The 14,031-nt window shown below is 36.1% G+C and overlaps 1 protein-coding gene across 1 annotated transcript; it reads right to left on the reverse strand.

Moving 5' to 3' along the window:
• Positions 1–4,616: 4,616 nt before the first annotated feature.
• On the reverse strand, positions 4,617–6,101 carry LOC149183557 (uncharacterized). Its single transcript, XM_089414984.1, has one exon. It carries the CDS (start codon positions 6,099–6,101, stop codon positions 4,617–4,619), a length of 1,485 nt encoding a protein of 494 aa, XP_089271110.1.
• Between the last annotated feature and the right edge of the window lie 7,930 nt (positions 6,102–14,031).

Genomic DNA, 14,031 nt, shown 5'->3' on the forward strand with positions numbered 1-14,031 from the left:
GTGAAGGTTCCATCACTAGGTAATTATGTGTACTATGTATCATTTATAGATGACTTCTCAAGGAATACATGGATATATTCCCTTAAGAAGAAATCTGAAGTCTTTGACAGGTTTAAAGACTTTAAGGCTCTGGTGGAAAACCAGACAGAGAAGAAGATAAAGGTGTTGAGGACAGATAATGGTGGAGAGTTTTGCAGCAAGGAATTTGAAGAATTTTGTAAGAAGTGTGGTATATCACGACAAAAGACTACTCCATATACACCTCAGCAAAATGGAGTTGCAGAAAAAATGAACAAGACGTTGATGGAAAGGGCAAGAAGCATGCTCAGTGGTGTTGGGTTAGGACAGGAATTCTAGGCAGAGGTGGTGGATACTGCATGTTACCTGGTCAACAAATCACCCTCATCAGCGTTGGAAGATAAGACTCCACAAGAGGTATGGACTGGTAAGAAACCCTCTCTTTCACATCTGAGGGTATTTGGATGTGATGCATATGTACATGTTCCAATGGAGAAATGAACGAAGTTGGATAGTAAATCTGAAAAGTGCATCTTTATTGGGTATAAGGATGGTTTAAAGGGTTATAAGCTTTGGAACCCAGTCACATGAAAGGTTGTGTATAGCTGAGATGTGGTGTTCAGAGAGGTAAAAGATGTTATTAAACATGAAATCCAACCAAAGGAACCTGAGAAAATAGAGTTTGAGCTAAAGGAGGAAGAATCAAACTCTACAACAGAGGAGGAATCAGAAGATGAAGAGCCACAAACTCCGGCTGTGAGAAGATCAGTTCGAGAAAGAAGGCAGCCAGAAAGGTATAGTCCATCTACTTTCTATTCAAATTTTGCTTTGTCTGTTACTGATGATGATCCCAGAACTATGAAGGAAGCAGTGGATTCATAGGATGGAAAGCTCTGGAAAGAGGCCATGGTTGATGAAATGGAATCTTTGCACAAAAATGAGGCTTGGGATCTGGTGGAGTTTCCGGCTGGAAGGAAATCCATTGGCAGCAAATGGGTGTTCAAAAAGAAGACAAATGCAGAAGGAAAAGTGGAGAAATACAAAGCTCGATTGGTAGCAAAAGGTTATTCCCAGGTGCCAGGAATTGATTTTTGTGATATTTTTTCTCCTGTTGCCAAGGTAACCTCTATTAGATTACTTGTATCTATTGCTCCTGCTTTTGATTTTGAGGTAGAACAGATGGATGTGAAGACAACATTTCTTCACGGGGATCTGGAAGAGGAAATCCACATGAAGCAACCTGAAGGCTTTGCGGTGAATGGTAAGAAGGAACTGGTATGCAAATTAAAGAAGTCTTTGTATGGGTTAAAACAGTGACCAAGGATGTGGTATCAGAAATTTGATACATTTATACGGGGACTTGGCTTCACAAGAAGCAAAGCAGATCACTGTGTGTATTTTAAATTAATTGGTGACCGTGTTATTTATCTGTTCTTGTATGTGGATGATATGTTGCTGGTTGGAAATGACAACAAAATTATCCAAGATTTGAAGACCCAATTGTCCTGCAAATTCAACATGAAAGATCTTGGTGCTGCAAACTATATTTTGGGCATGGAAAAGAAATCGGGCAAAGAGGAAGCTCTGGTTAAACCAGAGGAAGTATGTCGAAACAATACTACAGAGGTTTAATATGCAAGATAGTAAACCAGTGAGGATTCCTATTCATGTAGGTGTGAAGTTATCTGCTAAACAGTGTCTCAACACACAAGAAGAGGAAGAGGACATGTCTCGTGTTCCATATGTAAGTGCAGTCGGTAGCCTGATGTATGCAATGGTCTGTGCTAGACCAGACATCACACATGCAGTGGGAGTATTGAGCAGGTTTATGTCAAAACCAGGAAAGGAGCATTGGACAGTAGTGAAGCGAGTTTTCAAGTATTTGCGTGGCACTAGTGATTATGGTTTGTGCTACCAAGGAAGACCAGGATTGGACAGAATGTTGGATATTCGTGGCTTTGTTGATGCGGACTGGGCTAGAGATCTAGATTAGAGAAGATCTACAAGTGGGTATGTATTTAACCTATTTGGAGGTGCAGTCAATTGGATGAGTAAGAAACAATCTGTAGTGGCACTATCAACTACAGAGGCAGAATACATGGTAGCCACTCATGCAAGCAAGGGAGCAGTTTGGTTGCAGAGATTGTGTTCAAGTATGGAGTTAGTACAGGGAGCTATAAGGATAGACTGTGACAGCGAAAGTGCAATTTTCTTGGCAAAGAACCCCGCATATCATTCAAATACAAAGCACATTGATGTTCAATATCACTTTGTGAGGAATATGATAGAAGACAAAAAGGTGTTGCTGGTAAAGGTGGACACTTTAAAGAATACTACAGATGCATTGACAAAATCTGTGAGCTCTAAGAAGTTCTCTTGGTGTAGAGAGACAATGGGCGTTTCAGGGCTAGAAAAATGACTAAGCTCTCTTGTGGCCCCCTGTGGAAAGAAAACAACAAGTGGGAGAATGTTGGGTTGTGGTATATTCTTTCCACCACTAGCCCATATAGTTAATCGGGGAGGTCACAGGGGTTTGGCACCCGTAACCCCACTTTATGGGATCCGGGGCAACGCCCCAGAAAATTTTGGTTTTGGACCCTATGTTAGGTTGGGCGGACCCACCTATGGTTTTGTGCATAATTTTCGCACATGTTTTTTGGACACGATGGTTTTCGGTCCATGGTATTGGACATGATGGTTTTTGGTCCATGGTATTGGATGCTTCGACATGTATAAATATGTATTATAACATTGAAAGGAACATAATGAAAAATCAACCTAGTAGTCCCAGTTTTGGGATCCAGGGGAAATTTCTGTGTATATGTGTTTTATGTGTTATGCTCTCGCATTGTTTATTTTCTGTGTTTTAGAATTCGTATGCAGATAATTTCTGTACAGGGTTAAAACCTACACATGGGTCTCTACTCCCTTCTAGATTTTGTTCGATAATCAATGCAATTTGTTCTTGTATAGTCCCACATTTTCCTCAATATCCCAAGATATTTGTGTGTGAAGTTCAAAATCCAAGGAATTTACTAAGCCCTTTCCTTCCATTAAAGTCTCAAACACTATTGCGACAGCCACTCCAACTTCCATATTTATGAGGTTGATTATCTAATTACATAATCCTTCAAAATCAATTGGTTCTTGGGAAAGAGGGAGAAAACTCATGTTTAAATTTGAATTACATGACAAGGCTTTGGTAAGACAATTCTCATAATTCCCACATTGTTTTCCCTCACATGGTGTTATAACCCATATTAGTACTTCTATGCCCCCAATTGATTTCGTTAGCGGATTTATTAATCAAACATTTATATTACGCATACATTGTCCCTGTTCATCCAATTCATTTTTGTCACAATAATGACACATCCATGCCGATACAAGTAATATAGTGACATCAACATAATTAATTACAATTAATTACAAATTAATATACATGTCAAGATACTAGTGTTATAGTGTAATTCCTTCAATGATATAGAGTTAACTCGTGACATTTTAAAAAATATTAATAGCAAAAAACATATTTCAATGTTGAACATAAATAAATTATTCCAATGTTTAGGTTTAGTGTGTGTGACTGTGTGTCTTTAAAACAATTGAAACCAAAAAGAAAAAAGCTTATGGTCAAAACATTTCAATGGAGGGGGATGAATTATTCCTTCCATGCTCAACATGGAGTTGACATGCGGTATATGTGTGTGTAGATCCATCTTAACACCAAATCTATCATGAGCCTAGAGGAATCAACTCCCTAGAGGTGAATTCTTTTTTAAATTAAAGAAACTTGAGAAAATGCTTGCAACCACAAGGGATTTGATTAAAAATATTTTATTTATGGTCGATATTGAAATAATTTTTTTGTTATTAATATTTTTTTAAATATCATATGTCAACTCCATATTGAACAATGAAGAAATTTACATCTTTATTGTATTGAATTGTAAAAAACATCTTTAAACATAATTCTATATAACAACTCATTTACAATTACATAAAAATAACAACTACATATTAAATATTAATCAAAACACAAAACACAAAGTTCATTGTAAAATGAGAACATGGATAAAATTGCACTTCTTCAATAACATTTCTCAAGGAAGAGAAAAAATTATCATATACTAATTTACATTGAAACATATTACATAACAACATGTTTGCCATTATTTGCAAACATAAAGATAACAAATACAATTGAATATTGTACAATGAGAAATAAAATTGCACTTCTTCATATCATTTTGATTGGGATACTCAGTATTTGGGCCTTCCTAAGAAAATAATTGGTCTGTTTTCTCATTTATGAAGATGTTGAATATTTCACCATTAGAAAAATAGGAAAAGTCCTAAAAATTGAATTATTGGCATTCCTTTTAGTATCAATGAGGCTATGCATGATGAACAATGGGTTTGTCCAAGTTGCAGTCTAGATTTGTAAGGATGGTAATATGGGATTTTAAAAAAGGAATTGATTTCCTAGTAAGCTTCATTAGGCAAGCTTGTGCATGAAGGCATGAAAGTTTCAACTGTGATGCTTCTGATAGGTCTTTGGCTTGATGTATCAATTGTCTCAACCTGGTTATTGGCATTCAAATCATGGAAGAAACCACTTGTGGGCTTTCTAGCCAATTTGGGGACTGCTCAACTTGACACAATTCACCATACCCGGGTCCTGTTCTTTGTTTTGATTTGTTAGTCTCAGCAGGCAGTCCCCGGATCCCGAAGCACAAATACTGGTTCATTGCATCATGTAGTGGCCTTGAGCCAGAATCATCTGGAACATCAGTATCATCTTCTGAACCATCTTTCATAGAGGGCCTGTGTGAGATTTGTGTGGACCCGTTGTGAATGAAGCACTTAAGTCTCGTACTTAGCGATAATGGGGATGCTACAGGGGATTGTGAAAACGACCTTGATGATGATGCAAATGATGAAATCCCAGGCGAAACTGCATCATCAACCTCATTGCCACAAAGCATCGGAAGCCTGTGCTTCGTTGATGGGCTAGGTGTTTTCCTTGTGAATGAAAAACTCTGATTGCCTGATATTGAAGTTTTTGAGAATTTTTGCCTCAGTGGCAATGGACTCTCGGATGCTCTCCTATGATTAAGCCACTCCTTAGTGTGCATTGTTTGGAGACTTGCTTCCTCTTCTCTGAATGTCGTAGACTTGTTTTCTATGTTCTGTTTGTTTTTCTGAATTCCCTGTTGTTCTTGTTTTTGGGTAGCCCTTCTTCCCTTGTACCATCCTAGAAGAGTTGCAAGGCGTTGTCTGGCTCGGTTTGCAGCGGCAAGATTCCTCTGATTCCCTACATAATGCATTCTCCTGTTATTGCAATCAAACAATGCATATGGACTAAGTCTCCTGGATGATACTTCCAGAAGACCCTCAACAGCTTTAGCCTGGTCAGACATATCTTCAATATTTGTGCATACATTGATATCTGTATCCACAGATCTGAATGATGTGCCTGGACTGTTATCTGAACCGTGAATCTTTCCATAATAAACATTGGCGTTGCTTAAAGACGAGTCTCGGGACCTCATTGCTTTTCCACCCGCTAAAGCCATCTGCTTAAGCAATGCCTCTGATGTTATACCAGAGAGTAGGTTCAGTTCCAGTATATCAACAGCAGTCATTCCATTTTTGTCATGGGCATTGATATCTAACCCGGGAGCTAACAAGAGTACTTCCACAAGTTTTTCAAGAACAACCTTCCCAAGGACAGCCAGATGCATTGCAGTTCTTCCTTCTTTGTTCTTGCAATTGACAATGATTGGCAAATCTATAGTTCTATCTGAGACTAAATATCTCACAAGATCCAGTTGCTTATCAAGCATCCTAAAACTAGAAGCTCTAAATCCAGCGACAGCCATGTGTAAGACGTTGTTTCCGTCATTATTTGTTGCAAGTAGCATTGATGGAATAGATAGTAAAAGTTCCTTAACAATGGCCAGGTGACCTCTGTAAGCTGCTACATGCAGCGCTGTGTTTCCCTGATCATCTGTGGACACTATAATATTTGGCGATGATAGAAGCAACTCCTGCACCACCTGCATTACAACACCAGCCATCTATTATGAATTGGAGTAGAAAACCAAAAGTGTGCTGTGAATTGATAAAAAAAGTAAAAGCAGCAGTCTGCCAAGCCAGTGTCCACATATGGGTACCTAAGAAGCAAGGAGTTATACTTGAAGCCCAAGTTTTGCTCACTCAAAATCAAAATCATAATGTTTCTTATGCCTCATCTTTGAGGTGCTGTGTTTGAACTTTGAAACATGTTATTTACTCTTTTTGGATAGCATGTATTTCAGTGATTTGATAACAGTATATTCTCAGCATTTACAGTCGTTTGGATTGAATTTGAAACATTTAAAGAAGGAAGTTTTTAAGTAATAAATATGCTCAATAATGTCCATTAACAGCAGCTATTGACATAAATGGTCTATGACAAACGCACAATATCAAGACAGACAACATTGTTTATTTAAACACATTTTGCATCCAACTATTACATGAAAAAACAACACTTGGCATAGGACCTTGGATATATAAAGTATCATGCTTCATCTCACCTCTGAAAAGGTCCAAGAATCAGAATGCTTATATTAGGTGAGAAACGGAAGCAGACAATCAAACATCGTGCTGGATAAACAAAAGGAAAACATAAGGTGAAAGTGCAGGTTCCAAGTAGAAAATAATTTGGACCCAACAACAATTGCAGTTAAGAACTTGGGCTTAAATGATGACACTTTTAAATAGTCAATTTCTCTCTAATTGTATGTGTTGGGCATGTGTGTCGTGAATAATTCAAATGGATAACAATTCTGACACGGGTGGTTTATGAGGCTTTATCAGTACCACAAGTTTTGCAATCCAAAATCAGCTTTGAGGTGCAAGTCCCTGCGTTAATTTGACAAATCCTTCCTCACTTTGGTACTCACATTGCCAGCCCCATTAAACTAGTAAAATGAGCTATTTGATAAAATGACAACTTTGTACAGGGGAATTATGGGTTGAATCCAAGTAGACACAAAGCAGAGTATGAACGTTTGCTTTTATATATGTTGGACTAGTGTGGTTGGAGGAGCACTAGCATTTCTGCAGCATGTACGGATGACAACACCACTTAGAAGGAGCAACTGCCAAAGAAGAAACATGAAGAATTTGAACAAATTCTTCAATCTTCGGACCCTAAATTGATTGCCACAAAGGCAAGAAGATACAAACTCTATCAAGTCAAGTGGAGAGGCTTACCTGATTCTGATAACACTGGGGAGTAGCCTTACCAACTTTGTAAGTCGAAACTAGGAGACTCAGAGCACATACAACATAGAATTAAACAACACCTTTGGTGTGTATATTTTGAGTCCTCACTACAGCGAAGAAGACAGTTTTAGCCTTTAAAGAGGCCTACAAAAGATAAAGTAATGGAGAGCAAACAGAAGCCAAATGTCCTGACTTAAAACTGTTAGAAAACTAATAAACTTAAACAGCGATTCTGCATGCGGAAAGAACTGAAAAGAATCACTGAAACTTAATACCCAGGGATACGGATTACCTCCAGCCATTGGTGAAACTCTTGATGCAATTTCCTTCTGAAAAAACCACGCTCCAGCTGCCCAAGCAAAAGAAAAAGAATGCAGCTGATCTGAAGGCACTTCCAAGCTCTGCTACCTCAGCTAGATGGTGTAAAACTGAAGGGGATTGAGATGCAAGCTTGGGGACCAAACAGATGAATTTATAGCTAAGCTTCCATCAAGCTTCTGATAGCTATGTGTCAGATGTCCCACAGATCAAGGCAGAGAACTCCAGATGGGAGTAATGGACCACTTCAGTAGCTCCTAACAATAAATTTATTAGCTGTAGTTGATTTCCTTAACTTAAAGAAACTACTGCAGTTGGTTTCCATAAGTTAAGGAAAGACTGCAGTTTAAATTCCATAATTTTAGGCAGCAATTTTGCATAAACTAATGGAGCTTAACATTCTCCCACTTGGTCCATACTTCCAAACTTAATGTCTCAACTTAAAAACCATTGATAATCTGTATTAAGTAATAGATACATGAATCATGGCGATAAGTCCTCTTATGACGAGTATTATCTTCCATGTATTACTATGTATTTATTCTTATTATAATTTATGTGGCAACAATTTCTTAATGAATAAACCCTATGTTTATTCTTGGTGCTTCTTAAATGAATTTTCTCAAATCAACTTAAGGTGCACATAAATATGAGAAAAAACATCACAATAATTAAGAATTTCATTAACATTGTCCATACAATGAAAAACTGCATAATGGAACCAAGTCCCATATTCAATACATGATCCTTGAATTTAAACGGTGGCATGCCCTTAGTCAAAGGATCAGCGATCATTAACTCAGTGCTGACGTGCTCAATGACCACTTTATTTTCTTTAACACGTTCCCTTATAGCTAAATACTTAATGTCGATGTGTTTATTTCGACTCCCACTTTTTTAGCCATAAAACCAGCGGCTGAATTATCACAATATATTCTCAATGGCTTAGATATAGAATCCATAATTCTAAGCCCAGAAATGAAATTCTTAAGCCATACACCATGTAAATTAGCCTCAAACAGGATATACATAAGCATGTAGTCTTTGGTCCCTTGAAGGTACCTCATTACTTTATTTGCAGCTCTCCAGTGGTTTAAACCTGGATCACTCTGATATCGTCCCAACATTCCCAATGGGAGCTACACTTGGTGAACAATCCTTCATCTGAAATCTCTCTAAAATTTTATTAATATAGGTTTCCTGTGACAGACCCAAGATGCCTCGAAATCTGTCTCTATGGATCTTAATGCCAATGACATAAGATGCCACACCTATATCCTTCATATCAAAACTTTTAGAGAGGAATTGTCTCACCTCATGTAGCAAACCCTTATCACTGGTTGCTAGCAAAAAAGTCATCCACATATAAAATAAGAAAACAAATTTTACTCCCACTAACCTTCAGGTATATACATTGATCCATAATGTTTTCTACAAAACCAAAAGAAGAAATTACATTATGGAATTTCAAATACCATTGGCAGGATGCTTGTTTTAAACCTTATAATGACTTCTTGAGCTTGCAAACCAATTTCTCACCATGACTAGAGGGGAATCTAACAATAAATTTATTAATGAAGAAGTGTTGTCAATCATTAATGACGAAGTGTTATTAATGAGGAAGTGTTAATAACTATCGTCTTTTAGTGCCAGTGTGAACATGCATTGAATCATATGTGACATTGTTTTGTAAATTAATGCAGTAAAGACCATTAGACAAAATACCATTCCCAACATAATCAGATTTATAGAATAGACTGAAAGATTCTTTTCTGAAAAGTTTAAGGAATATCCAAAAGGTACAAGCCTTGAAACTGAGATCAAGTTTCTAGAAAAACTTGGAACATAAAAAGTCTTTTCTAACTCCAAAACAAAACCACTACTTAAAGCTAAATAACATGTTCCTATAGCTTCCACATGCGAGCCCATCTTGTTTCCTGATAAGATGCTTTACTCACTTCCCACTGGCTTCCTTAGGTTCTGCAAACCCTGCAAGGAATTCGAAATGTGAATTGTTGATCCAGAATCAATCCACCATGTGTTAATATTAACGTTAACCATATTAGATTCATAACAAACAAACGAGATTAAATTACCTTTGTCTGTAAGCCATTTCTGATATTTGGCGCATTCCTTCTTTATGTGTCCCTTCTTCTTACAGAAAAAACACTTGGAAACCTTCTTGATATCAGCTTGGGGAGGTGCTTTACCTTTCCCTTTTCGATTGGCTTGAGATTTGCCCTTTCCACGCGTTGTCAGCATTGCACTCTCCCCCAGTTCCATCACCAGTCTCTCTTCCTCTTGAACACACATAGTCATGAGTTCATTAATTGACCATTTATCCTTATGTGTGTTGTATGAGATTTTGAAAGGTCCATATTGGTGCGGAAGGGTGTTCAGGATGTAGTGCACTAGGAAGGACTCCGATATTTCAACCTCGAGTTTCTTTAATTGAGCCACAATGTCCCTCATCTACATGATGTGCTCGCGCACACCTTTCACACTGGTGAGCCTTAGGGATGAGAATTTCATGATTAGGGTGCTTGCTAGTGCCTTGTCTGAAGAGACGAATTGTTCATCAATGGCCTTCAACAAGTCTCGGACCTTTTCATGCTGATCAACGGAACCTCGAATACCAGCTGAAATTTTAGTCTTAATGAACATCATGCTTAGACGATTGGATCGCTCCCATCGTTCATAAAGCGCGACGTCCGCTGCAGTGCTGGTATTAGTGAGTGCTGATGGTTCATCTTTCCTGATAGCATAATCTATGTCCATCCACCCTAAATGAAGGAGAATCCTCTCCTTCCAAATCTTGTAGTTATCTCCCTTAAATTCGGGAATGTCACAACGAATTTCAGAGAAATTTGCAGGTTGTACTGCTGCATCAAAATAAAGGATCACATGCTTATGTTAAAATTGAGGCTTAATAACTTTCATGTTTTACCAATGTAAATCATGCAAAAAAGAATTGAATCAAATGACATGAAAATTGCCTGTGGGCTAAATTTTCAATTCAAACAGACTCAATAAAACTTTATGAACTTTCATGTTTTACCAATGTAAATCATGCAAAAAAAGAATTGAATCAAATGACATGAAAATTGCCTGTGGGCTAAATTTTCAATTCAAACAGACTCAATAAAACTTTATGAACTTTCATGTTTTACCAATGTAAAACATGCTAAAAAGAATTGAATCAAATGACATGAAAATTGCCTGTGGGCTAAATTTTCAATTCAAACAGATTCAATAAAACTTTATGATAAAACTTATTAATTCATAACTCCTGTGGGTAGGTTATGAAATTTTATCCTAATTAATCACATAAATATAATAAAAATCCCCGTGGGATAAAATTTATTATATTCAGTGTAATTAATTACAATTTAATGTCTAAATAATCTTTATGTGATCTTGCCAATCAATATATAATTTTATTTAATTAAAGATGCTGTGGCTATTCTCTAATTAATTAAAATCATATGGATCACTAGACATTATTTTGTTGCATAAACAAAACTTAACCAGAGAGAAAAATAATGTTTACTGAAAGGAGTGAGTCAAAATGACATTTTTAAAAAACTCCATATAATTGTAATAATTCTCCAGCAAAATCAAAATTAAGGTTAAAGCAGTCAGCATTACCGCAAATAACTACAAATTGATTGTTCAATTTATAAACAAAAATAGACCAACAAACAAGCTATTTATTTCACAGATCTTTGAACTTCATGCGAAATAAACATAAAAACTGAATGCCCAAATGAGAAATAAACCATTTCTTATTTCTTCCTTAATTACAAATGTTCATTATTATAAATGTACTCTTGCAATACAGTTCCAAAGAGTAGAAAACTGAGATGCAGAAGATAAAGTTGAGCGTTAAATAAGCAATGTAAAATTACGCAATTTCCCACTTTAACATTTAATGCTCTCAATCTCTGGATTAGTAAAAACATCAAAGTTTTAAATTGAAATCCACTGAATTTAGATACTTCCAATATCTACGATGCAAGCAAAAATGTAAATTTTACATTAAATATGTAAAAAATTATAAAAAATAAATGGCTACTATACCCTAACCCAATATCATATGATACAACATAGAATATTTAGAGTGCTGAAGTGGCCCATTATGGTAAACCATATGATATTATAACAATACGTGTATTATATTCCAAAACTAAAGTTGAGCAAGCCCCACATAAATAAAGCACATAAGTAATTAAAATAATTTAAAATAAAATATCATTAAATTTCCAAAATGTTCATATTTCACCGAAAACATCATTATGGTGAAACATAAAAAACGTTGCATGGGTTAAGCTAAGTGGTACACTATGTAACCACTAATATGTCCAAATTCAAAGGACGAAAAATAAAAATAAAAATTTCTGCAATCTCAGTAATTCGTTAATTAAATTGTAAATCTAGTAAATGTCATAAATCATGCCTAAATTGCAGTTTCAAAATGCCCAAATATATTAAAACGCCATCTGAATTAAAGCTTTCCCATTATTTTCCTCTAACTTTGCTTACTCCGCCTCTCTAAAATGTAAGTTCCAATATTTCCTTTAACTTTGCTAAGTTAAGCATAAGTTCTCTGCAAATTAAACTTGGAGAGCAAATCGCCCCATATAATAAATTTGATGACATAATGGATAACTATCATATGGCTATGTTAATGGGCATATGGTAATGACAGATTTTAAATAAGGAAGTAAAATTTCATATAAAATTCGGTTTTTCTAATTTCTGAATTTCGAAACACGCCTTATGGGATATCAACAATAAGCTGTTGCGTTTACCTCTGTCACACCTACCAATGTCGTTGGAAAGGTTAAGTTATGAAATATTTGAACAATTTACTCCCCAAAAATAGATTATAATTAAATGCTATGTTGCTCTATTTTATTATTAAAACCAGAAACACAACTAACCAGTAACAAGACACCGTCTAATACGCCTTTCTGACATTCTGCTACAATGAATTTCACTCGGAATGAATTCATCCCCCAATATTTGTAGGCACGAGGAAGATTTGGTTCGTCAAATAATCCGGACGAGGCAAGTTTGAAAAAAAACTTATCAAACCAGAGACTTTAACACGCGTATGGAGTAATTCTTCTCTAAACCCGAACTAAAACCCTTTAGAAATGAGATTGTTAAAAACTTGATAAATTTGTCTTTAATTAATAAAGATGTCATTTAACATCCTCACACTGCATGTATCCCCAAATATTTGAAGGCACAACTTATCTTTAAAGATCTCAATCATTAAATAATTAGTAAAAAGCAAAACGAAAAGGCTTAGCAGAGGTGTGAAGTTAAAGTTCTCTAAAACCCGAATTGAAATGAAGAACTACAAGTTTTCCCAAAATCTTTCTCCCGTTGAATACGTTAAAGATGTGTTGGAGATGGATTAAAGCTGTGTAATTAATAAATATCTCCTTTAACATCTTGTTACAAAAGAGACTGCTCACTATAACATTATCCCCAAATGTTTGTAGGTGCTAGAAAAAGCCTGAGCATAAAGAAAGAGCTAGAGAGATTCGAACCATCAACTGATCGAGTTATTTCTTATTCACTAAAGAAGAAATTGTTGCAGATGGAACAAAGCTCGATGTAATGACCAAAGATACCAAATCTGAAGCGATTCTTTAGTACAAATCGAGAGAGGTGCACAGAAAGATCCAATATCTGATCTTACTGATATGAAGAAAACTCCAGACCTCGGCTAGGGATACGACTACAGCGCAGTTTTGACTTGACTTTGAAGATAAATGGGTCTTTAAATTTCAGAAGAGCCCTTAAATTTCATGCGACCCTAAACTCCAACATCAAGCTTACGCTGTATACTTCAATGCCAAACTTTGAGCTTAAAAATAAAAATAAAAATTGAGAAGCTCGATTACAGTCTTTACAAAACCCATTAACTTAAATCCCGCAAAGACTTGGATAAGATGGAGTGGAAGGCATGCCAGTCAAACAAATGGAAATGTAAACAATAACGCATGCATGACATAGATTCTTGGCCAACACACAGCAAGGCAGAGGTAAAATGGCTCTGATTTAGCATTGTTGAAAATTAATTTTTGTGAGTCAATCTCCGGGTTTAGTTTATAATTGTCTAACAGTTGGTATCAGCCACTCTTAAATAGCCCTTCAAAGAAATATTGCACCAAAAGTTAAATATCGATGAGGATTATAAAATCTGAAAATGTCTCCCTGTCTTGCAGTGAAATTGGTAATAGTCTGTAGGTAACATGAGATTTGTAGAGATATTTGTTATAGACAAGTGTTTCCAAATATACTATAGCATGTCTTAACTGTATGGACTGTTTATAAGTCTCCAAATAGCAACATAAAATTTGTTGGTCCGGTTTATGAAGGGAACAAAGTCTGTCTTTGAGC

Source organism: Pinus tabuliformis, chromosome 3_2 (genome assembly GCF_031772625.1).
Source record: "Pinus tabuliformis cultivar Carrire ecotype Pingquan chromosome 3_2, CPIR1, whole genome shotgun sequence".
Classification (NCBI taxonomy): domain Eukaryota; kingdom Viridiplantae; phylum Streptophyta; class Pinopsida; order Pinales; family Pinaceae; genus Pinus; species Pinus tabuliformis.

What these genes read in the sequence shown, in the direction of transcription:
- LOC149183557 (XM_089414984.1), bottom strand. Translation starts at nt 6,101, where the DNA reads ATGGCTGGTGTTGTAATGCAGGTGGTGCAGGAGTTGCTTCTATCATCG.